A 26,472-nucleotide genomic window follows, 5' to 3' on the forward strand; every position below is an offset into this window, starting at 1 on the left:
TTTATCATGAATAAATAGAAAACTTTTTATTATTATTTTTAAAATATCATGCAAAGAATATAATAAATTTCTCTCAACATATTGTTCATAAAGAGGTATGCAAAATTAGATCTATTCCAACTCTTGTAAAAACCATCTGTCTCTATACATATATACACATAGATATATAGATTACCAAAATTACACTGTTCTCTTTCATGTAACAGGGTATCCGTTTCTCGAACTCGCCCAAATTTGAGAACAAACCTGGATTTGTCAGATGCGACCTATGACAACCATTAAAAATGAATACATAGAGGTATAAATTGGAATCTTAAAGAGGCCCCGTTTGCTTTCTTAACATGCCTTTTTTTTTTGTAAATACTTGAAATTCCTACTCTGCACTGTGATGTTCCTCTGTTATTACTCCTGGAAATGTATGAATAAGATGACAACTAGGCGTTACCATTCCCCTTGTCATTAGGGGGTGTCCCTACAGAGTCTGACCCTGTCAGCACTGATTGGACAGTGTCAACATTGACAAGAGGAAGTATGCCACCCAGTTGTCAATTTATTCATACATTTCCAGGGGGATTCACAGAGGAAAGGCACACTGCGGAATTCTAAGAAAAAAGGATTTAGAATTGTTATTTCATGAGGAAGGTATGAATTTGAAAAATCTGACTAATATGGCAGTAATCGATAGAAGGACGTATGGTTGAATACTGCCAAACCTCCTTATCCTGTCTGGCCCTTCGTTCAGAGCCAAGACTGGTTGCTAGGGATATCTTGTATGACAACCCTATTCAAAAATCTGTAGCTGGTAGGCAGTGTATCCCTAGCAACCAGTCTGTCTCACACAACTCAGCAGTTTAAAGCTAGATTGGTGCCATGCCAACAGCAGGGATGGTATAAAGCAAGTCAAACCATCAGTCTCCTTTTAAACCTGCAGTAATAATCAGATTTTTCTACACAAAAATATGAACAGAGAAGCCGCTTAACATTAAAAAAAATGTAAGGTAAGATGATTTCCAGAAGGAAAAGTCTAGGGAATAGATACAAATATAATCAGTGTTTATCAAATCTTCCTCTAAACTTAAAAAAAAAAAAAAAAGTACAATGAATAACCAGAATTAAAGTAAATGTCCATCTTAAATAATCAAGTCATTTTTGGGTCCAAAATTCTGTGCTGATTAATTTCTCAATATACCCTTATAGCACCACACATATATATATATTTATTTTATAGCATGCTGCCACCATTAGAGGGAGCTTAATGCATACCACTATATGTTGCATTCAATAAGAACAGTATGCAGTAAGCTCCCTCTAGTGGTGGCTGCACGCAGCCAGCATATTATCTTTTAACTATATCTATGCAGAGGATTTGGAGCTCTGTATCAGAAAAACAAGGCTCCGACCGCTATAAAGATATATTAAAAAACGATCAGCACAGATTTTTGGACCTATAAAAATGATGAGAATAGATGGATATTCACTTTAAAGGGATTTTTTCCATCTCGTCACTTAACTGGGTGTCATGGCTGCCACTGCCTTCCCCTTCCTGGGTTCCGCCTCGATTTGGTGGGCGGGACTCAGCAGTTTAATGGACAAACAGCGATTTGATTAGGTCAACGCGCCACTTGTCTGAACGTGTGCGCTCCCGATGCGGCTATATACGATCCCTATAGCAGCATCGGCAATGTATTAGTGTCCTCGTCGTGTCAACCAACTATGGTAAGCATGGTTTGCTATTTCACCATGGCTGAAGAAAAATGTAATAAAAAAAAAAATGGCTGGATTTGGGGAGAGAAGAGTCTTACATGCTGCCGACATGAATATATATATATATATAGTATGTTGGCCAAACCCACCAAATTCAGCAGGACCGGACGGCCATATGGTGGTGTCCTGACTCTCCTCTGATGGCAGAAGTCGATTGAGAGAAGGGTCGGGCATGTTGAATTTCAACATGTCCGACCGTTTTGTTGGTTATTAGAAAAGCCGCTGTCCGAGAAGACGGGCAGCGGCTCTCTCCCTGAGAACACATGCACGCTCGCACCCAGGAAGAAGATGAGAGGATGTCCGGAGAAGACTAAAATTTGCACAAATAAAAGTATTTAGTAAAATTCTTATATTTAGTTAAGCTATCATTGGAGACTTGATACAAGAGATGGGAATACCCCTTTAAGGCTAGCCTAGAATATTGGGCATTGTATTATTAAATGAACCGTCTATTACAACACAGAAACAAACCCCCCTCTATATTCTTATTGCTTTCCGAGACATAACAGTTTGTTAAATAAATCATTTAAAAAAACGTCAGTGGTTCTGAAATGTCCATGAATAAAATCCGGAACTGTAACTAAGTTAGTTTCAGGTTTGTGCGATCAGGTTTTTAACCTGTAAGCTATAGAACTCTATATAATATAAAAAAACTTGCACGTTAGAAGGAACAGATAATCTGTCACTTCTCAATTGTACCTGCAGAACTTTCGAAGAAAAGCAGTACGTGGACAAAAAACATAAAAAAAACTAAAAAAAGCTGGACAAGGATGGACGCACGGCAACATAGATCAAGGCAGGCATATATGAGGAGGACAGACAAGCGATGGGGGGGATAAGCTGAAGACATAGGTGACACATACGCTTGCACGGAGAAGACTTGGCCACAAATGCAGGCAAAATACTAGCAGTAGAAAAGCAAAGGCTTAAAATAAAAAAATAAAAATGGACCTAAACTCGGCAATCTCTCCTTCAGTTGTCGGGTCGATGGGGACAGTATCAGGAGTGTGGAAGTTGGGACATGTCCAGAGGTGGAAACCATGAACGATCGTACACAGGTGTCTTCTCACCAGGAACGGCTATCCCATGCCAGGTCCGGCAGTGCAGGGTCGTGTGAGAGGTCAGTTGCAGTCACTCCACCGTTAAGGACAGGGCTGTCATCACTGCAATCCCACAGCTAATCAGCAGGACTTGAATCAGGGAATTCCTGAGAGAGAACATAGACAGCATAGTCTAATACGTTTGACATACGCGCAGGGAGCTTTCCCTGCGCAAATGCCAAGGACCTACTGCAAATTAAATGTCAATTAAAGAGGCTCTGTCACCAGATTTTGCAGCCCCTATCTGCTATTGCAGCAGATCGGCGCTGCAATGTAGATTACAGTAACGTTTTTATTTTAAAAAAACAAGCATTTTTGGCCAAGTTATGACCATTTTTGTAGTTATGCAAATGAGGCTTGCAAAAGTCCAAGTGGGTGTGTTTAAAAGTAAAAGTCCAACTGGGCGTGTATTATGTGCGTACATCGGGGCGTTTTTACTACTTTTACTAGCTGGGCGTTCTGATGAGAAGTATCATCCACTTCTCTTCAGAACGCCCAGCTTCTGACAGTGCAGACACAGCGTGTTCTCGAGAGATCACGCTGTGTCGTCACTCACAGGTCCTGCATCGTGTCTTACGAGCGAGGACACATCGGCACCAGAGGCTACAGATGATTCTGCAGCAGCATCGGCATTTGCAGGTAAGTCGATGTAGCTACTTACCTGCAAACGCTGATGCTGCTGCAGAATCAACTGTAGCCTCTGGTGCCGATGTGGCCGACACGATGCAGGACCTGGGGCAGGAAGTGAGTGACGTCACAGCGTGATCTCTCGAGAACACGGCTGTGTCTGCACTGTCAGAAGCTGGGCGTTCTGAAGAGAAGTGGATGATACTTCTCGTCAGAACGCCCAGCTAGTAAAAGTAGTAAAAACGCCCCGATGTACGCACATAATACACGCCCACTTGGACTTTTACTTTTAAACACACCCACTTGGACTTTTGCAAGCCTCATTTGCATAACTACAAAAATGGTCATAACTTGGCCAAAAATGCTCGTTTTTTAAAAAATAAAAACGTTACTGTTATCTACATTGCAGCGCCGATCTGCTACAATAGTAGATAGGGGTTGCAAAATCTGGTGACAGAGCCTCTTTAAGCCTTAATTGAACATGCAGGAATACATCAAATTGATTAATCAGTTCTTAAACATAACAACTTATGGATTTAAAAGGAACTGATCCACTCAATGACCCCTTAGAAAATGCACCTGAGTGTTGAGTGTGTAAATTCAAGTTACAAATCTAGGATTAAAAAAAATAAAAAATGTGTGTTTGATAGCTTCATTCACTTGCACACTCCAGTCCTTTTAATATGGGGCAGAGGAGGAACGATCTGTGTTTTTAGAGGGATCCTGCTCACAAATACAACCCAGTGATTAAAGCAGCCTCCGCACTAAATCAAGAAGTGTGTGGGAGAGTAATAACAGAGGGGGACATATAATGACAGCTGGCAGACTTGTAGAGACGTGGAGCTGCAGTCCGGTCACAGTCACTCTATCTGTAACATAGCAGACAATCATAACAATTTAGGGAATTAGGAGATCTACAGCACAAACTTCAACTCAGTTTCCTTAGAATCTCCGTCAGAGTTGTACAGACTGTAGGAATAATAGCAAGTGGATTATCTTTAATTTAATCCACATGCCTCTGAAGACCAGATCCTCATCTCAGTTTACAGGTTTGTAAAAATGTAAACTTTCTCTTTCTAAGTGTTCCCTAGCCATGACACATGAGGTGTTAGAAGCTCTAATGACAAAGAGCCTTTCATCTCAAACCAATTTCCAGCTTTCTGCTGAAAATAACCTGTCACCTGTAACTTGTCAGCAGCTAGATGCCAATCATTAATCACCGGACCTCCTCGACCGCACTGGACATCGCCTTTCAAGTCAGCGTGAGGTGCTTACCTTGTGTTTTTCTCTTCTAGAAGGTCTGGCAGCACATTAACCAGCGCAATGTACAGGAACCCTCCTGATGTGAAAGGTAAAATCCAAGCCACTGCTTCACCTGCATGGGTAATTAAAACAATTATAAGTTAAATATAAATGATAATATTGATTTACACTATATATAGTGGTTATGGGATAATATCGAATATCCCTGGAGGTCTAAGGTACATTTGTGGTTAAGCCTTAACCTTTTATTGGAACAATATTAGTATTTTGTCTAGGACGGTGCGCTTAGTGGTGGTCTTGGTGCAGGTATCTATTATTTCATTTAATAAATAGGTCCAGAGTTCTTATGGAAATGTACAGGCTTTTTTTTTTTTTAATAAAAGATCTCCATCCACACATGATAAAATGCTGTCTTCCTGCAGCTGCCACTAGGGGGAGCTCACTGCAGAAGTGTTTTAACAGCTCTCATTGAACCAATTAATAAATACGCGCTGAGCTCCCCCTAGTGGTGGTCATAAAAAAAAGTTTGACGTTTAAGAAGGCTGGCACAGAAGCTGTTTGGAGTTTGAGTTCTGCTATATTATCGGATCCCTCGGTTTAATAATATAATAATAATAATAATAATAATAATAATAATAATCTTTATTTATATAGCGCAAACATATTACGCAGCACTTTACAATTTAGAGGGGACATGAAACAAACAATATCAGACATTACATAGTGACAAAGTTCATTTACAATTCAAACCTGGGGAGTGAGGACCCTGCTCGCAAGAGCTTACAATCTATGAGGACATAAGGGAGACACAAAGTGTAACAGTGTTTGTTCTGTACAATAGTCCGGCCATTTTTATACACATGCGGTGGTAACATAAAGCTGCATGAGCCAGTCACCAGCCAGTATCCGTGTATGACGGACATGAAGAGAAGGAGTGTGAGGGAATCTTATTCTGATGACTAATCTAAAAGGAGGGCCATGGAAAGGAGTCAGATTAGGGAATGTTATAGGCCTGTCTAAATAGATGTGTTTTCAGGGCACGTTTAAAACTGTGGATATTGGGAATTAATCTGATTGTCGTGGGTAGCACATTCCAGAGGACGGGTGCAGCACGAGAGAAATCCTGGAGACGGTAGTGGGAGGTTCGGATTATGGAGGATTTTAATCTAAGGTCGTTGGCAGAACGTAGAGCCCGAGTAGGGTGGTAGACAGAGATGAGGGAGAAGATGTAAGGAGGTGCAGCACTGTGGAGAGCTTTGTGGGTGAGAGTAATAAGTTTGAATTTTATTCGGAAGGGGATGGGCAACCAGTGCAGTGACTGGCACAGATTAGAGGCGTTGGTGTAGCGGTTGGTCATAAAGATGAGCCTGGCTGCTGCATTGAGGATAGATTGGAGAGGGGAGAGTTTAGTGAGGGGAAGACCGACTAGTAATGAGTTACAGTAGTCAAGACGAGAGTGAATCAGAGCAACAATGAGAGTTTTGGCGGTTTCCTCAGTAAGAAAAGAGCGGATTCTGGAGATATTTTTGAGGTGAAAATGACAGGAGCGTGAAAGTGATTGTATGTGAGGAGTAAAGGAAAGATCTGAGTCAAAAATAACCCCGAGACAGCGAGCGTGCTGCTTAGGAGTGATGATAGTGCCACACACAGAGATGGAGACATCAGGTTTAGGGAGGTTAGTAGATGGTGTAGGAAAGTGCTATTTAAAGGGGTTTTCTGATATTATTTAATTCACGCTCAATCCATGTATAAATGAAAAGTTCGACAACTTTCTAATATACTTTGTATTAAAAATTTTCACCATTTGGAAGATATTTGTTTGCTGTCAGTGAATGAGAAAACACTTGTTTACATTCAGAGGAAGCAAACCCATACATACCTAGTTCTGCTCACACAGCCGAGAAGTGGATACAATTATATCTATAGTCTAAGCAATGCTCTGTGAACTGAATACATCAACAGAAGCTGCACAAATCTCTCTGGTAATTTGCTACAATGCATCCACCTGGTGTCTGCGCTGTTTATTGAGCATTGCCTCGATCGAAAACAATTAGATCTTAAAAATGGTAAGGAATTGAAAGAAAGTTTATTAGAAAGTCGTAGAATTTATACAGTGATTAAGCTTTAGTTATATTAAAAAAAAAAAAACGGAAAACCACTTTAATATATCTTCATAGTGGTGGGATCCCCGTTTTTTGTTTCAGAGTTCCAAATCCCCTGAATAGAGCCCTGAGTTTAATTATGAAAGTTGAGCTACCACCAACCATCACTAGGGGGAGCTTGAAAGCTGTTCATACATTGAACTGTATAATAAAACAGTATCCTCGGAGATATAAAGCTCCCCCTAGTGGTGGCTGAAGAAAGACAGAATTTTATTTACCCTACTTTATGTCTTTGCAGGGTGTTCGGCTCTGGATTTTAGACCCATTTAGGTGGTGTTCAAATGTGGGTACACATACTTTTTTAATATGGCATCAATGTTGCACGTGATCCTACAGCCAGTTGATTTTTTTCTTAGGCAACTTGGAGTGGTTTCTTTGGTACTTATTTAACCCTAAAAATAACAACCTGCATGAATACTAAATCTATTCATAATATACTTACCAGCCCCCTTGGGTGACTGAGCACAAACAGCAAATCCGGCTCCCACGATACCTCCCATTGCAGTCATCAGTTGCATCTTAGCGGCACTCCATCGGTCAAATCCAGCACGAAGGAGAATTGCAAAATCCCCAAGCTGTAAAAGTAACATTATTAGAGATGTGCAGGATGAGAGAAAGAATGAAAGATCACCAAATAGAAGCGCTCACTGACCTCATGGGGAATTTCATGTAACAAAATGGCCACGGTAGTGAGAATTCCAACCTGGTGAAAAAAACCAAAAAATATTCCATGAAATCAGCACTCACCATAAAACGTTACATAAATTAGGCTGTAGGCTGGGGCATTCATGGCCTCATCCACAAGTCGCGGTAAAATCGTGGCATTATCGTGACTCGCACACAACCTCAATGCTTCCCTCTTGACAGTTTCACTGCGACTCGCCTATAGGCATCCTTTCTTAGTCTTTTTATGTACTGTTCTTCTGTTATTCCTCCTGGAAATGTTACCATTCCTCTTGTGCAGGCCAGTGGTGCGATTTTAAAATTCTTGTATCTCCGTAACAATATTATTGTATTGCTTCTACTTCCCTTACCGGGAATAAATCTGATAACATTATGCAATGCTAATTTTTCAGTTTATTAATACAGTCTGTAAAGGGGTTGGCCCCATAAAACTGTCCATATACCCTATCAGGATATTAAGGGGGTGGGGGTGCCCTGCTCAGGACCCACCCTTATTAGCCAAAGTGGAGAGCTGCTGCAGCTCCCGCTGTGCAGGGGCAACTATTTGAATAAGTGCAATGTAATACCACATTTCTCCTGCGGCGGAGTAGCTTCCCCAGCGATCACAACTGATTGCTGATGGAAAACAGCTAAATGCCAGCGGGTCCTCATTTAGAAAAGGGGTCCCACAGATAGAACCACCCTCTTAAAGTTACTACAAAGCAGAACTTCACTTCAAAATATAAGTTATTATAAACCAATACGCTGGTTCAATTTGCCAACGAAGAAAGAAAAAAAAAATGAAAGAAGAAGCAGTCGGACCTACCTTTCTACTAACCAGAAAACTTCCTGCCACCGCCATGCCATGGGTGAAGTTATCAATGGTGTTGGCCAGCAGATTGAGGTAGCCACTGACCTATAATGAATAAGCCATTGGTTAGTGTACAGTCTCCAGCGGATAATGTGCTGTTATGTACTCTACATATCAGGTACTGACCTTAATACTGTCACATTTGGTTGTCTGTTGTGTAGAGTCCTGCTTTTTGCTCACTTCATGCTTCCCGTTCATCAAGCTGCCAGAAGCTAGTTTCTGGGGGCGAAAAAAAAGTGTGCAATATGTCTAGACGTAATTCATTAGGGGCTCATGACCATTACTGCCTGGGGGCTCAGCACAACCCGACGTCGCTGAGGAGATGTGGGTGGTCAGTGCCGTAGCTACTACTATCATAAGAGTGACATGCACTATATAGTAAGAATAAGAACTATGCACTTTAGTAGAAGAAATATTCCGGCACTGCTACATCTATAGGAGAAACACAAGTCCCATAAAATAGCATTCATAAACCATGGCAGTCTCAGTTATGTTCGTTTTCAAGCCGTGGTGCCACAGAGGTAGATCCCAGTAATGCGCTTCAACAAGAGAAAAGCCCACGGTACTCATCATATAGCAAAAACTCTTCTTTATTGCAAATCACAGTCACAAGACGTGGAGAACAATTAGCCTACGGCTGTTTCGCATGTTCCCACGCTTCGTTAAGGCCTTCGTGACAGAGCGTGGAAACATGCGAAACTACTGTATGGTAAATACTCTCCACATCTTGTGATTTGCAATAAATAGATTTTGTAGTATGGCGAGTGCGTTGGAATTTTTTCTAGTTGAATTGAATTGAGACTGGGGCTACAGGGAGACTTTGGTCACGCGGCAAAAGTCTGCTGTGTGCCCTTGCGCACATCGCACGTAGTTCAAGTGAATATGGCTGCGTCGCGACCCACAGAATAACCACGATCCCCAACTGACAGTCGCAAGAAATCTATCAGATTTGGATTTCTTGCGACTGCTGGATCGAGGCAACACACAGGTCGAAGCGCGACCACATTCACTTTAATTATGTGCAAAGCACGTAGGGGCACATAGTGAACTTTGGCCACGTGACCTGTGTCACTGCCAAAGTCACGGTGTAGCCCTAGCTGAACTATAGGGCGGCAGACCATCCGTGCACAGTATACAATGATGGGGGGGGGGGGGTGTACTTTGTTGTGATGTTATGATGTGTGAACTGTGATTTTACATAGGACTGCAGGTAGATTTACTGCATTATCACAAACAATGAGAATTTTGACGAATCCAGCCCTAGTTGATCTGTGTGTGCGTACCTCAACCCGTGGGTCCTCAGCTGTTACACAACTACAACTCCCAGCATGCTGAAAAGCATACATTTTATAACCCCTGCCAATATACTTTAGATTTAACACAACTTTTTCTCACATATGTGAACCTGAGACTACGGCGTTATTCATACAACCTAATGCCGTGTAGGGCTCAGATTAGAAAGTCTACCGTGACCAAAAATAAAAGCACCCACATAAGATGATGCTGCTCTGTCGTTTATAGGGAAGGAAGAGAATGATAGGAAGAAGGGAAATTCAGTGCTTTCTAGTTGTCCACCGAACTTACACCGGTCACGTCCTGCCACTTTTAAAAGGAATGTGTCATTACATACAACTCGTTTAATAAAAGACCCCATCAAACAGGTACATTTAAGGTGGGATGGGGTTGCTATCGGCTATACAAGTCTGATGTCTATGACCAGCTTCATGAAGTCTTTCACCCATGTGACTCTTACCGCAACAGAATTGGTGGTCGTCTGTTCTTTATTTTCGTCATCGGAAAAAGTTTTCTCCAAAATTAGGAAACAGAAGAACCCAATTATAACCCATAGACCAAGGAGACGCTGCTGCTGAAGAGACTGGGAGCTCCCTGCAGTGAGAAGAAACCATATTATATGCAGGAACATGCAAACTTTACAGCAAGGTATAAGGATTTTAGGAATTACATCAGTCACTGCACAGGAAGAGATTAAAAGAGATGAAATAAGACCTCAACTGGCGGACTGCAGTCCAAATCTAGACCGTGGATGCCCAGACCCTGCAATCATAGAAGCACTGCAGACACGCCATGTCTCCTCCAATCCATCTAAGCTGGCAGGTCTGCTGTAAGGAGCAGAACTACCACAGGGGACAGGGACACCAGGTCCCTATACTGGCCGGCGTCAGGACCTTGTGTGCAGCAGCGCCTGGCAGTGAAGAGGACCCGGGAGAGATAAGTATACATTTTTTATTTTTTTTCTACTCTGGGGTTTGAATTAGTTTAGGGGTCTGTTCTGGGATCTGTATTAATTTAAGGGACAGGTCTGGTGTCTGAATTCATTTTAGGGCTTGGTCTGGGATTTGGATTAATTTTGTTTAGGGTCTGAAAGAGTTTAGGCGTCTGGTCTGGTTTCCCCACTAAAAAGTAATAATAAATCTCTTGATGTTCATATTCTCAAACTCTGTAGAACTATTTACAAGACGACATCTTTACTGCTGGTGTTCAGCTCAGACCTTCACCTGACCGCAGACTCAAAAGGTCAACTAAAACTAAGTGAGTACGCCTGGCGTAAACCATGAACAATATACCCAAACGGCAAAGGTCAAAATAGATATTTTTATTAAAGAGAACCTTTCACCTGCCCATACGTGTGCAGCATGTAATGGGCAGCGCTGCACAAACCCTGGGGCACTTTAAATTTTTTCCTATCTTGCTTCGTTATTTAGATATCGGTGTCGTTATTTTTGGCGCCCGATATTTAAATAACCCCCTGAACGGTCAATGGGGCGTGTAATTGGCAAGGGGGTGTGTAATATCGTTGTGACACTGTCCAATCACCTATGGACAGTGTCACAGCAAGAGCTGGACAAAGGAGAGCGTGCGCACACTCAGCTCGGAGATGCGCGTGCGCACACTCTCACTCACTCTTCAGCTCTCGGCAGACAAGACTGTGTGATCTCTTGCGAGAGATCACACAGCCTTGTCGTCCTTGTCTGCCGAGAGCTGAAGAGTGAGAGCGTGCGCGCGCACACGCACACACACACACGCACGATCTCCTCTCTCCAGCTCTTGCTGTGACAGTCCGTAGCTGATTGGACAGTGTCACAGCGATGCTACACACCCCCTTGCCAATTACACGCCCCATTGACAGTTCAGGGGATTATTTAAATATTGAGCGCCAAATATAACGGCACCGATATCTAAATAACGGCGGAAGATAGGAAAAAAATGGAAAGTGCCCCAGGGTTTGTACAGCGCTGCCTATTACATGCTGCACATGTATGGGCAGGTGAAAGGTTCTCTGTAAAGGGATGCCCCGGGAAAAAACGGATACACCATTTAATGCCTAGTGCAGGAATGACACAGGGGTTTAAAGAATATAGAATCCTTGTGTTGTGTCATGCACCGCCCCCTCAGTCCTGAACTTCATGGAGCGTTCTTTTAACTCCACTTCCACGGGCAGCTCATCAGTAGTTAAAGAGGAACTCTGAAGCCCAATTTCCCCTAATGATCATTAGAGTCCTTCAGACTCCAGCATGAATGATTTTAGCTAGTTTTGTGCTCGTTAGGCACCAAGCATATAAATTATTTGAAATGCTGCTTAGCAACAAGCCCCGCCACCAGCCGGTGACACCAATGGATCTCCATGCTTTTTACTAGGGGAAAAAAAAACAAAACTGTTGGCGTGTACGGATACCTGTCACTAGGACTACCACGATCTGCAGCTACTGATACCTGTGCTGCACGTTCACACATTCTCAGCTGTCGCCCGTACACGTTCCTTTCAGCCCAGACTGGTCAAGCACAAGACATGCAGCTACAGGTCTGTATTCACTAGACTTTTTTTTAAACAATTACTTTGTAAAAAAAAAAAAAAAAAGATAAATTTAACTTTCTTCTCCCCACTTTATGACATGTCTGGTGTAGAACTTATACTGAAATCCTCAGATGGGTATACAACATATACTTGTCACCTACTAGAAGTGATGAATCGCCCTGTCAAGAATATATAGGCATTTCATAGAGAGGAAGAAAGACCATTTAAACTTTAAAAGTGTTCCTAACTGGGAGAGAGTTCAACGCAATTGGGGAGATTGAATGGGAAACGGTTTATAAAAACAAAGAAAAGTTCAATTCACTTTAACCATCAGTTGATTCAATGCAACCTAAAATTATAGACTCTATTATACTCCTCACTCCCTGGGAAAAAATTTTAATAGTAGGAAAGATATTTGTCCCAGACGTGGAAAAGATGGGGCAGATTATATGCATGTGCTTTGGAAATGTGTGATTATAGTCCCGTTCTGGGATGCAATTTTTTGGCGTAATTTCTGAATGTCTTGAAGTTGATATTTATTTCTCACCACAGATCGTGATATTAGGAGATGACTCGGAAGTAAATATTCCAAGAAAAAACCACACCTGCTTGTTGCTAAATTACAAATTGTAATAAAGCGGCTCTCAGATAGTCCCTGAGTTATATTATTACAGTATGGGGAAATCAGAACACATACATTGTGGGGAAAAAGGGATTGAAGGAGTTGAAACCAGACCAGTCTTAGGTCTCATGCACAAGACCGTTGTGCCACTCGGGCCGTTTTTGACGGCATCCGAGTGTCAACCGGTAGATCGGGTCTGTGTCTCCGATCCGAGGAAAGATAGAACGTTTCCTATCTTTCCTCGGATCACTGACGGGACTTGGACGGCACACAAGGTCGTGTGCATGAGGCGTTAGGGTATGTTCACACATTTCGAGGCAGATTTTGACCTGCCTGCACTCTTTGGCGCCTTTTTTTTTTGCTGCAAAACATGCTGAGAAAACCGCTTTCTCTGCCTCCCATTGATGTCAATAGGAGGTCAGAGACAGAAACGCCTGAAGAAAGGGCACGACGCTTCTTTTCCCCACAAGCGTTTTTTTTGTCCGCTCGCGGGGAAAATAACACCTCCAACTCCCATTGAAACCAATAGAAGGCATTTTCGGACGGTTTTTGGTGCGGTTTAAAAAAGTCACTGTTGGTTATTTATATAACTGGAAACTGTGATAAACCAAATAAAAACTGTTTTTGTTTAATTAAAGAAAAAAAAAAAGACAAATAACATCCAACTAATAGCACCGCACTGTAACTTTGGGGTGATACAATTCAGTCGCGAGAGTCAAACACCCATTCTTTTCATAAGGAGACCTCTGTGACTTTTTTGTTGCAAGACAGAAACGCACAACGAATTAACACTTCCAGCATAAATTAGGAGCACTTATCTTTCGCTAACAATTTTTAATACACTGTAGCCAAATTATTCGAGGACGACTTGAAAATTTAGATGGTCACACAGGAAACGGCTGAATTGAATAACAACTTGAGAAGAGAGGATGAGTTAAAGGGGCTCTCCCTTAGGATAGGCTATCAATGTGTCCCGTGGAAACCCATGGGTAAATAAAACCAAGGGGCTAGAGCGCCGCAACCATGGCGGTACAAGGCGCGTTGTCCGGTACTACAGCTTACCCCATTGAGCTGAACTGCAATACCAGACAGAGCCGTCTACAGTAGGCATGGAAGCTGCTGGTCAGCTACTGCAATGAAGGGGTTATGGGGCTCCAGGGAGCATCACTGCCCCTTGTTTTGATGATCAATGGGGGTCCTGGGGGTGGCACCCACGGACCTGACTAATTCAGGTCTAGGCGCAAGATACAGCTGCTCTGTATACAGGATACAATGCAGCTGTATCTCAAAAAGTAAAAACCATTTTTAATAAAAAGTAAAATTACAAAGTTGCACCAAACACACGGTTATATGTATATAAATATATATAAAGAAAATTGTTTTCCAAAAGGTGTACATAGCCTTTAAGGACATGGATATTTCCTAAATTATTTTAGGGGGAAATGCTCTCAAAATGTTAATACCTAAAATCAAACTTACTGATGAACCTAGAATCTGCACATAATGTATTGGAAATTAAGATGTAATTTCTTACTAATAAAGGCAACAACTAATGATAGGACAGGAAAGGTGGAGTGGACTGGAGCGGTTTACATACCTGTTGTGGCGCTGCAGGTGTAAGCCCAGGCCTCTGGCAGAAGATGAACAAACACATCACCCAGTAAACCACCGATAGCAAAACTCAGCAGCTGCTTGAGCGTCTTGGAGCCTTCTGGATATGGAAAAAAACTTAATGAATACCTTTCTTTTCTAAGAATGAATGGAGGAACTCATAGTAAATGACTCTACGGAGCTCTTAATGGAGGTTTTACAAGTCCTAAGCCATGAATGATGTGTGGCAGGTGTGGTTATGTAAGGAACACTACATACATTATTTAGGGATGTTGACATTGGTCTTTTTTAATTTTATTATTTGGTCATTGCCGGATTAGAATTTTGGACATAGTGTTGAAAAAAAATCTAGATTTTATTTTTGGGTAAAATTGCCCAGCCCCTACTGGAGACAATGAGGAACATAGAAATGCTTCAAAACGGACCATACCTTCAGATCTGAGCGTAGCACCAGCCTCGACAGGAATCACCAAGAGTGGAAACACCCCACTTAGTCCAACCAGCAAAGAACCAATCAGAGAGCAGATCCAGGCATCCAGGGGTGAGGTGTTGGTATTTTCACAGGTACGACTTCCGGGGGTACACGCAGCACTAAGGTGGAGTCCCACACATGCAAAGAGCAGCCAGGGAAAAATCCTGTCCCACATCATCCTATGTGAACAGCAACAAAAACAGAATGAAAGATAAAAACAGGGCTTGGGGTAAGAAATATTGTGGGCTGCGACTTCAGCTTCTATATGTAAATGTTACGGAGCAGCGCTGGACAAAACTTGCAATCAATTCAATGTTTAGACAGGACTCCACGGCGCCCCAGTCATGCTAGCCTATGGAGCAAGAATTTGGCTGCCATGGGGAGGTGTGCAACAGAAAAATATTGTGAGGCCTAGCGCTGTGTGACGAGAGAATCAGATAATCATCCCAAAAATATCATAGAGAGTGAAAGGAATCCTCAAATGCTGAGTGACAACCTCGTAAACTAAATTATGCTGTGGAGCGTGACCAGGGTCGCTGAGTGACGAGTGCCTCCTGGTCCACTGAGCGGCACCGCGGGGCGCAACCCCAGGCACCGAGCGACACCGCGGGGCGCAACCCCAGGCACCGAGCGACACCGCGGGGCGCAACCCCAGGCACCGAGCGACACCGCGGGGCGCAACCCCAGGCACCGAGCGACACCGCGGGGCGCAACCCCAGGCACCGAGCGACACCGCGGGGCGCAACCTCAGGCACCGAGCGACACCGCGGGGCGCAACCTCAGGCACCGAGCGGCGCAACCTCAGGCACCGAGCGACGCAACCTCAGGCACCGAGCGACGCAACCTCAGGCACCGAGCGACGCAACCTCAGGCACCGAGCGACGCAACCTCAGGCACCGAGCGACGCAACCTCAGGCACCGAGCGACGCAACCTCAGGCACCGAGCGACGCAACCTCAGGCACCGAGCGACGCAACCTCAGGCACCGAGCGACACCGCGGGGCGCAACCTCAGGCACCGAGCGACACCGCGGGGCGCAACCTCAGGCACCGAGCGACACCGCGGGGCGCAACCTCAGGCACCGAGCGACACCGCGGGGCGCAACCTCAGGCACCGAGCGACACCGCGGGGCGCAACCTCAGGCACCGAGCGACGCAACCTCAGGCACCGAGCGACACCGCGGGGCGCAACCTTGCCCACTATGTGACGCCGCAAAGTGCTACCTCAATCACTGCGTGACACCGTGAGGTACAACCTCAGCCACTGAGTAACCATGTGTGGGGGCCAACATCGGCCCCTGAGCAAACCTGTGGGATGCAACCTTGGCCGCTGAGAAACATTGCACAGAATAACTTCATCTGCTGATAAACATTACAGCAAACAACTTTATACAACTCCAGCCAAAACAAAACATTGCGTGGCTGAAGTTGTCATCTAATGGATACAACTAAACAATACAATCTCACTAAACAATGACAGGGCATGTAGTAAGAAAACAAACCGACTAACAAATCCGAATGTAACCACAGCCCACAAAAGACGTGGACGGTAAAAAAAGACATTCATAACAGAAGGAAGGACCACAAGAAGAAATGGAGAAAAGGTTTTAACCTGATGAGAGGAGACACGGACTGCAGCCAACATATGCAGCTTACATAGACAACAGCACAAGATCTCATTTATAAATGCCCCTTCACTAATCCTCCTTTAAAAACATCTGACATTAACAAGGCTCCGGGGATTGTATTTTCTGCCGTAACCTTATATAACAGGTTTGCAGTTCACAGCTCGCAGCTTCAGGACATTAAAACAAGCATCGTATTTACTGCGCCATATTTTTCCCATCAAGTACCGAGAACAGTTTATACAAGCAGAATAAATAAAGCAAGGCTAGACCTGCCATACTGGCTTCCCTCCTGCTCAAGTTGCGCCATTTTTAAAACGCCACAGAACTTTTGCCGCCATTCTCGCCAAGCGTCAGATGACCGCCAACGTATTGAAAATTATTCAAGTCTGTTCTGATGATCTGATAAAGGTATCTCACCTTTTCTCTAACATCCAAAGCACAGACGCCCTATACGACCAATAAATAAATCAGAACAATTATCATTTCCGATCAGAAGATATGTAAATTCAATGGACACGTTTTTCTCAGATGTTACTCGTAATCATGGCGGCTGAGACTATTCCATGGGGGGGATAAAAATATCCCATAGAATTGGGAAAATCATCCCAAAGTCTCTTAAACGTCAGTCCTGATCAGATGACGGATCCACGTGGCCGCAGCATCACTTTCTCTAACCATCTATTAGTCTGCGCCCACTTTATAACTTTTTCTCCCACATCCTGCCAACGTCTAGTGTCTCACCTATGCCAACTCTATCCGCTTCCCCAATAGGCGACGGGCATAACACAGATTCTCATTACACCAGCAGCCTGCGATTACCCACTAGCTGTAGAACTACAAGTCTAAGCAATCTGCAACGTTACAGTTTTCCTACGACTTCTCATACCGAACTTTGGAAGAGCCCTGTAGCTCCGTGGCTGGTTAACAAGGATGCCAGGCATGCTGAGAGTTGTAGTTCCACAACCGCTGGCGAATGCAGACTGACTTACAGCTGGAAGGTTGTTGTAAAAGTAATATTCCAGAACCGTGTTCCACAAAGGCTTGGAAATGCTCCAAACTTGCTGATGCCAGGCACGCTGAGACTTGTTGTTCCACAATAAGAGGAAAGACCTTCCTGGCTCCAGGTTTGTCCAGCATGCTGGGACATGTAGTGCCTCAACAGCTAGGGAATGAATAATGGCCTGTGGATGCTATATAAAAATATACCAGGCATGCTGGAACTTGTAGTCCCACAACAGTTGTAAAATGCACAAACACCCAAGACTGCACTGCAGCAACTTTTCTGCAATAACCGCATTGTAGTCACCCATAAACTATCGCTGCTCAAATCAATACCCCAGCTCCGGTCCACAGCTGTACATACCAAAATAAATCACGTTACGGCTCTCGGTTGTTCGAACATTCCCTGCCATTCCCCAACTCCTACGCCCAGCTACCCGCCCCTTTGCCGGAGCCACGTGTCACCTCCCCCGGAACTATTACCTTATTGCTTCTGCGTCCGGACGGAAGCATTTCACAGAGCACTTCCGGCTGAAAAAAGGCCTCGGGGGAATGTAAATAAAGTGAAACACATCCAGCCACGGTTCAGGAGGTCTGCTGACATCTTGTGGACAATATGTGAACTGCAATAGTTTGACTTTGTTTGCATAAACTGGAAGCTATAAAAAATTCTATCTGAAAAAAAAAAAGATGTTTTATACCTTTAACTTACACTCACCAGTGTTATGCAGCTTTTTTCCTATATATTTGAAATACATTCACACAGATTAATGCATGGATTCCATTCATTATAGTTGCCAACCTTGAAGAATTGCTTTCAAGGAGATTTTTTTTGCCTCAATACTGGCCACGCCCCCATAAACACAGCTGGAGTGCCCCCATTAATAGTGCATGCTAATATGTTTAAAAAGGGGCTTATCTATTTTAGCAAATATTAGTGGCAGCAAAGCTGTTTTGGATGAACAAAGCAGAAAATTACCACAGCACTGGACCACAAGTGGGTGCACGCCTCAATAGGACCGGATCCGCGGTCCCCAATATCAGATAGACAGAATAGACGAGGAGACAGCACTTCAAACATATGTCAGCTTTTTAATCACCCGTGCAACGTTTCAGTCCAACAGGACTATTCTGTTTTGGATGAACAGACGCATTGCTTTTAGGGAGACTCGCCTACCCTGCTCTATTTTTGGGGAACTCCTGGACAACCTGTCAGGAATGGCAAGCATGCTTTTTAAACAGTAGCCTACTTGTGTGCCAATGACCCAGTCCAGCAATAATGCCAGCCTCAGCGTCCCCATGACTGAGCCAGCCACGTTGCCCTCATAATGATAGTCAAAGTGTCTCCATAACAGCCACAGAACTCATAATAATGGCCACAATGTCCCCATAACAGATCCAATCACAGCGCCCTCTAAAACAGCCACAGTGTCTTCTTAATAGAGCTAGCCACAGTCCCCCATAACGACATCCATGGTACCCCATTGTAAGAATAAATGCACATGTCTGGTTTACAAAGTAGCTAGGCTTACCACCCGTCCGAGAATTACTCCGGAGTCCGGACAGTCCGGTAGTCATACAATATGTCCAGAGGGGTACCTATCCCGGACCGCAAGTATGTAAAAGTCTGTGTGATATTTTCCATTCCTGGACACCAACAAATTGCATCATGGCATGCACTGGCGGCATGGCACCAATACGTGAGTGACATAGTGACATGGTGGATGTCCCTGCTCTGAGCGCCTTGCTGACCTGTCATTCTAAATCGCTGGGAGCCCCGTGCCTTATGGGCGATTATACCACAGGGCTGTATTGATATTTATACTGCTTATGTTCATTTTACATCTGATGTTATATTGATACTTTATTCATCCCTGGAGGGGACTTTATTTGCACTTTAGGCTGGGTTCACACGACCTATTTTCAGACGTAAACGAGGCGTATTATGCCTCGTTTTACGTCTGAAAATAGGGCTACAATACGTCGGCAAACATCTGCCCATTCATTTGAATGGGTTTGCCGACGTACTGTGCAGACGACCTGTCATTTATGCGTCGTCGTTTGACAGCTGTCAAACGACGACGCGTAAAAATACAGCCTCGTCAAAAGAAGTGCAGGACACTTATATACATTATATGCAGGACACTTATATACATTATATGCAGGACACTTATATACATTATATGCAGGACACTTACATACATTATATACAGGACACTTATATACATTATATGCAGGACACTTGTATACATTATATGCAGGACACTTATATACATTATATGCAGGACACTTATATACATTATATGCAGGACACTTGTATACATTATATACAGGACACTTATATACATTATATGCGGGACACTTATATACATTATATGCAGGACACTTATATACATTATATACAGGACACTTATATACATTATATGCAGGGCACTTATATACATTATATGCAGGACACTTATATACATTATATACAGGACACTTATATACATTATATGCAGGGCACTTATATACATTATATGCAGGACACTTATATACATTATATGCAGGACACTTATATACATTATATGCAGGGCACTTATATACATTATATGCAGGGCACTTATATACATTATATGCAGGACACTTATATACATTATATGCAGGGCACTTATATACATTATATGCAGGGCACTTATATACATTATATGCAGGACACTTATATACATTATATGCAGGACACTTCTATACATTATATGCAGGACACTTATATACATTATATGCAGGACACTTACATACATTATATACAGGACACTTATATACATTATATGCAGGACACTTGTATACATTATATGCAGGACACTTATATACATTATATACAGGACACTTATATACATTATATGCAGGGCACTTATATACATTATATGCAGGACACTTATATACATTATATGCAGGACACTTATATACATTATATACAGGACACTTATATACATTATATGCAGGGCACTTATATACATTATATGCAGGACACTTATATACATTATATGCAGGACACTTATATACATTATATGCAGGACACTTATATACATTATATGCGGGACACTTGTATACATTATATGCAGGACACTTATATACATTATATGCAGGACACTTATATACATTATATGCAGGACACTTGTATACATTATATACAGGACACTTATATACATTATATGCGGGACACTTATATACATTATATGCAGGACACTTATATACATTATATACAGGACACTTATATACATTATATGCAGGGCACTTATATACATTATATGCAGGACACTTATATACATTATATGCAGGACACTTATATACATTATATGCAGGGCACTTATATACATTATATGCAGGGCACTTATATACATTATATGCAGGACACTTATATACATTATATGCAGGGCACTTATATACATTATATGCAGGGCACTTATATACATTATATGCAGGACACTTATATACATTATATGCAGGACACTTCTATACATTATATGCAGGACACTTATATACATTATATGCAGGACACTTACATACATTATATACAGGACACTTATATACATTATATGCAGGACACTTGTATACATTATATGCAGGACACTTATATACATTATATGCAGGACACTTATATACATTATATGCAGGACACTTGTATACATTATATACAGGACACTTATATACATTATATGCGGGACACTTATATACATTATATGCAGGACACTTATATACATTATATACAGGACACTTATATACATTATATGCAGGGCACTTATATACATTATATGCAGGACACTTATATACATTATATACAGGACACTTATATACATTATATGCAGGGCACTTATATACATTATATGCAGGACACTTATATACATTATATGCAGGACACTTATATACATTATATGCAGGGCACTTATATACATTATATGCAGGGCACTTATATACATTATATGCAGGACACTTATATACATTATATGCAGGGCACTTATATACATTATATGCAGGGCACTTATATACATTATATGCAGGACACTTATATACATTATATGCAGGACACTTCTATACATTATATGCAGGACACTTATATACATTATATGCAGGACACTTACATACATTATATACAGGACACTTATATACATTATATGCAGGACACTTGTATACATTATATGCAGGACACTTATATACATTATATACAGGACACTTATATACATTATATGCAGGGCACTTATATACATTATATGCAGGACACTTATATACATTATATGCAGGACACTTATATACATTATATACAGGACACTTATATACATTATATGCAGGGCACTTATATACATTATATGCAGGACACTTATATACATTATATGCAGGACACTTATATACATTATATGCAGGACACTTATATACATTATATGCGGGACACTTCTATACATTATATGCGGGACACTTATATACATTATATGCAGGACACTTCTATACATTATATGCGGGACACTTCTATACATTATATGCGGGACACTTATATACATTATATGCAGGACACTTATATACATTATATGCAGGACACTTATATACATTATATGCAGGGCACTTATATACATTATATGCAGGGCACTTATATACATTATATGCAGGACACATATACATTATATGCAGGGCACTTATATACATTATATGCAGGGCACTTATATACATTATATGCAGGACACTTATATACATTATATGCAGGACACTTCTATACATTATATGCAGGACACTTATATACATTATATGCAGGACACTTATATACATTATATGCAGGGCACTTATATACATTATATGCAGGACACATATACATTATATGCAGGGCACTTATATACATTATATGCAGGGCACTTATATACATTATATGCAGGACACTTATATACATTATATGCAGGACACTTCTATACATTATATGCAGGACACTTATATACATTATATGCAGGACACTTCTATACATTATATGCGGGACACTTATATACATTATATGCGGGGCACTTATATACATTATATGCAGGACACTTATATACATTATATGCAGGGCACTTATATACATTATATGCAGGACACTTATATACATTATATGCAGGACACTTATATACATTATATGCGGGACACTTATATACATTATATGCAGGGCACTTATATACATTATATGCAGGACACTTATATACATTATATGCAGGACACTTATATACATTATATGCAGGACACTTATATACATTATATGCAGGGCACTTATATACATTATATGCGGGACACTTATATACATTATATGCAGGGCACTTATATACATTATATGCAGGACACTTATATACATTATATGCAGGACACTTCTATACATTATATGCAGGACACTTCTTTCAGAAGTAACTTGAGCCGTTCTTCATTGAACTCAATGAAGCACAGCTCAAAATTTACGGCTGTCAGAGAAGCCTCGCAAAATGCGAGGAGGAGCATTTACGACTGAAACGAGGCAGCCGTTTTCTCCTGAAAACAGTCTGTCATTTCAGACGTACATGCCTGCTATCGTGTGCACATACCCTTATAGTGATGTCCAGGGAGGGGTTTCATCCTATTATGGATGTTCTCATGTGGGGGAATGTGTGTAGTTTTTAGATGCTTTTCAATATTTTGTAATCTACATGTGTTTATTACCTATGGTCTAAATTCCCATTGATTTTAATGGGAAGTCAGATGCGGTTCCTGAGCCTGCCGCTTTATTTTCCGCTAGCGGCCAAAAGCTGCCCATGAAAAAAAACTCCTCTGTCCCCCATTGAAATCAATGAGGGGCGATTTGTAACGTTTCTTTGTGCTGATTCCGATGCAGTTTCCGCGTCAAAATCAGCGCCAAGAAAACACAGTGTGAACTTCCCCTAAATAAAAAGAAATCTAGTATTTGCATTGGAATTGGAATGCGAGTATACACACAGTCTATTCTTTTGGTACATATGTACATGTTACAACATTATTCTACCTGTCAGAGTAATAAATCTAATACCTGTTAGATTTATATTGTATTAATATTATCAAAATGACTGCATTATATTGTTTGAGATATGTATTAGATATGTTTTTAATCTTCTCTTAAATGAATGTATTGCCTATCATCTAAGATAGGGTAAAGATGACATCATCTGGCATTCCAAACTGATGAGCACCAGGATTCATATATATTCGGGCTTATTCAGACGAACAGGATATACGTCCGTGCAACGCGCGTGATTTTCACGCGCGTCACACGGACCTATGTTAGTCTATGGGGCCGTGCAGACAGGTGCGTGATTTTTACACAGCGTGAGTCCGCTTTGAAAAACTCACAACATGTCCGTTCTTTCTGCGTATTTCGCGCATCACGCACCCATTGAAGTCAATGGGTGCGTGAAAATCACGCGCACCACACGGAAGCACTTCCGTGGGACGCGCGTGATTCTCGCAACAGCAGTGAAAAGGATGAATGAAAACAGAAAAGCACCACATGCTTTTCTGTTTACAAACATCCAAACGGTGTGTCATAATGATGGCGGCTGCGCGAAAAGCACGCAGCCGCGCATCATATGGTGATGACACACGGAGATGCTAAGTGTCTTTTGCGCACGCAAAACGCCGCGTTTTTTGCGTGCGCAAAACACACACGCTAGTGTGAATTCGGCCTAAGGAAGAAAGTCATTACCTTATATGGAAGTATATTTGGGTGTATGCCTATATGTACTTGGCATCATCTGATTGGTCAATGTGTGTTAAGTGAAAGCATGAACCTATAAATAAAGGCTCCATTCACAGCCATTTTAGATTTCTGTACATCAAACCATTGTATGTGCAATCTCTCCCGATCGGTCATTTTTGTAAATATGAATGAATCCTGGACAAATTCTGTTATGGAGAAAAGGAACTCAAGAAGAGGCAGGACGCAGCTGCAGGCTTAAGGGAAGCCGACATGACCGCCCTGGTAGGGAAAGGGTTAATGAGGTGAGGGAGAGGTGAAAGAAGCTAAGGAGGGGCGGGGAGGAGTTAAGGGGGACGGGGGGCCGTCTCTGCGCTTCCCGCTGTTTCTCGGCATTGAGCCGGAAGCAGCGGGAGGAGTAACATAGCACAAGCAAGCTCCCACCCTCCCACCCTTGGTTTGTTACTCCTTAGGTCTTATGTACGTCTGTTTAGGAGCGTTGTGATTTAGTTGGTGTGCTTATTTAACTTGTTTTTCTTTTTTCCGGAGTAGGTTCTGTTGTCATGGCAGCTGGCGGGGGGAGTCCTTGAGGCCAGTCAGTACAAAATGGTGGGGGGGTCGCATCGGGGGTATGCGTCCCCCAAAAAAGGTACATGGTTGAAGACTTCATCGGGTGTTATCCCTTTGAAGTGGTCTTCTGGTAGAAGGTATATCACTTGAAGGCTTCATCGGGTGTTATCCCTTTGAAGTGGACTTCTAGTGGTCGGTATATCACTTGAGGGCTTCATCGGGTGTTATCCCCTTGAAGTGGACTTCTAGTGGTTGGAGCCATCTGCAGAGGTGAACGGTGCTTCCGAGCTGGTTTACGGCTGGAGGTAATTAGTGGTTTGCAGATGGCTAATTCGGTGTGTTCTTGAAAGGAACATCTGAAGGGGCTTCAAGGACTTCCTCTGCTCGGGTTAATGTTAACGTTTAATTGTTATTTATGATTCTGACCCATGTTGGGTCATGTGAATTATTAGGAGGAATTCTCTGGTGGATTCCTAACTAGTTATCCGAATGTTTCGGATTTAAATTGTTTTTATAAAACTGTGAAATTAATAAACGGCTGCTGTGGCCATTTCACATCCAACCTCGGTGTCATGTGTCTTTACTAAGTGGGGGTGGGGGGATAGTATGGTCTAAGGTTAACACACGACTCTACATAGGCAGGTCAAGAGTGATGGGGATTAATCTCACATACCTTTGTATTTTTATTGCATGTACTGCAACTAATTTGACAATAATAACTATAGATTTTTATGTAAAATTAAAGGGGTTGTCCAAGCACGGACAACTGATGACCTATTCACAGAATAGGTCATCAGTATATGATCAGTGGGGGTCCGACACCCAGACCCCACAACGATCAGCTGCTCCGGCTGCCTCCAGGATCCGGATGTCCATGCTGGAAGCAGATGGCTCCAGTCACGGAATAGCGGCCGTGCTGCAGGATTGTTCAAGTGAATAGGATCAGAGTTGATGTTCTGCAGTACGGCCGCTATACGGTGGTCAGTGCCATCTGCTTCCAGCTCTGAATACTGCATACCCTGCATAACGTCCGGTGTCCGGAGGCAGCTGGAGCAGCTAATCGGTGCTGGGTCCGGGTGTCGGACCCCCACGATCATATACTGATGACCTATTCTGTGGATAGGTCATCATTTGTCCGTGCCTGGACAACCCCTTTAAATTAATCTGTGCATTTTTGGAATGTAAGGTCTCGTTCACATCTGCGTTGGAGGCCTTATTAGGGGCCTCCATTGCAGATCCAGCCGAGATTACCAGAGAGAATATTGTTTCCAGTAAAACCATGAACATTTTGACTAAAAGCCGACGGGACTCATTAATGTCAATGGGTTCAGTCAGCTGTCGGTCTTGTCGGTGGTGCAACAGAACTGTTGCTTCCAGCATTCCCTTGTTTTGTAAGGCAATGGGGCCTTAAGCCCAGGGGACACATGGGATCACGGCGCCCCCCCCCCTTATTATTATTATTATTTAAGTAGTATGCTCCTGTGTTTCCCTCTCTATCCCCCCCTTTTATGGGGGTTTCTTGGTACTTACCTTTTCTCTGAGTTTATTGGCCTAGCTTGTTACCGGGAAGAACGCTGGATTCTTCTGGAATCTGGGCGAGGCAAGCTGTGGATCACCCTG

At 42.4% G+C, this 26,472-nt stretch overlaps 1 protein-coding gene across 2 annotated transcripts; it reads right to left on the bottom strand.

Moving 5' to 3' along the window:
* SLC39A13 (solute carrier family 39 member 13) lies at positions 1-26,472 on the bottom strand. Of its 2 annotated transcripts, none has more exons than XM_075837825.1 (10): positions 26,383-26,472; positions 14,928-15,148; positions 14,484-14,597; positions 10,204-10,337; positions 8,577-8,669; positions 8,406-8,495; positions 7,569-7,619; positions 7,359-7,491; positions 4,767-4,866; positions 1-2,971 (listed from the first exon to the last, which is right to left on the bottom strand). In XM_075837825.1, the coding sequence occupies exons 2-10, from the start codon at positions 15,145-15,147 to the stop codon at positions 2,896-2,898; spliced, it is 1,011 nt and encodes a 336-aa protein (XP_075693940.1). In that variant the 5' UTR covers position 15,148; positions 26,383-26,472; the 3' UTR covers positions 1-2,895. The 2 variants fall into 2 exon arrangements, with proteins under 2 accessions (XP_075693940.1, XP_075693939.1); XM_075837824.1 differs by lacking the exon at positions 26,383-26,472 and adding an exon at positions 17,959-18,073.

Source organism: Rhinoderma darwinii, chromosome 9 (genome assembly GCF_050947455.1).
Source record: "Rhinoderma darwinii isolate aRhiDar2 chromosome 9, aRhiDar2.hap1, whole genome shotgun sequence".
Lineage (NCBI taxonomy): Eukaryota > Metazoa > Chordata > Amphibia > Anura > Rhinodermatidae > Rhinoderma > Rhinoderma darwinii.

Coding starts and splice junctions, on each gene's coding strand:
- SLC39A13 (XM_075837825.1), bottom strand. CDS start 15,147: ATGATGTGGGACAGGATTTTTCCCTGGCTGCTCTTTGCATGTGTGGGA. Junction 10,338..14,483: donor CACCTGCAGCGCCACAACAG/GTATGTAAACCG, acceptor TTCTCACTGCAG/GGAGCTCCCAGTCTCTTCAG. Junction 7,620..8,405: donor GTTTTCTGGTTAGTAGAAAG/GTAGGTCCGACT, acceptor TTTTTTCACCAG/GTTGGAATTCTCACTACCGT.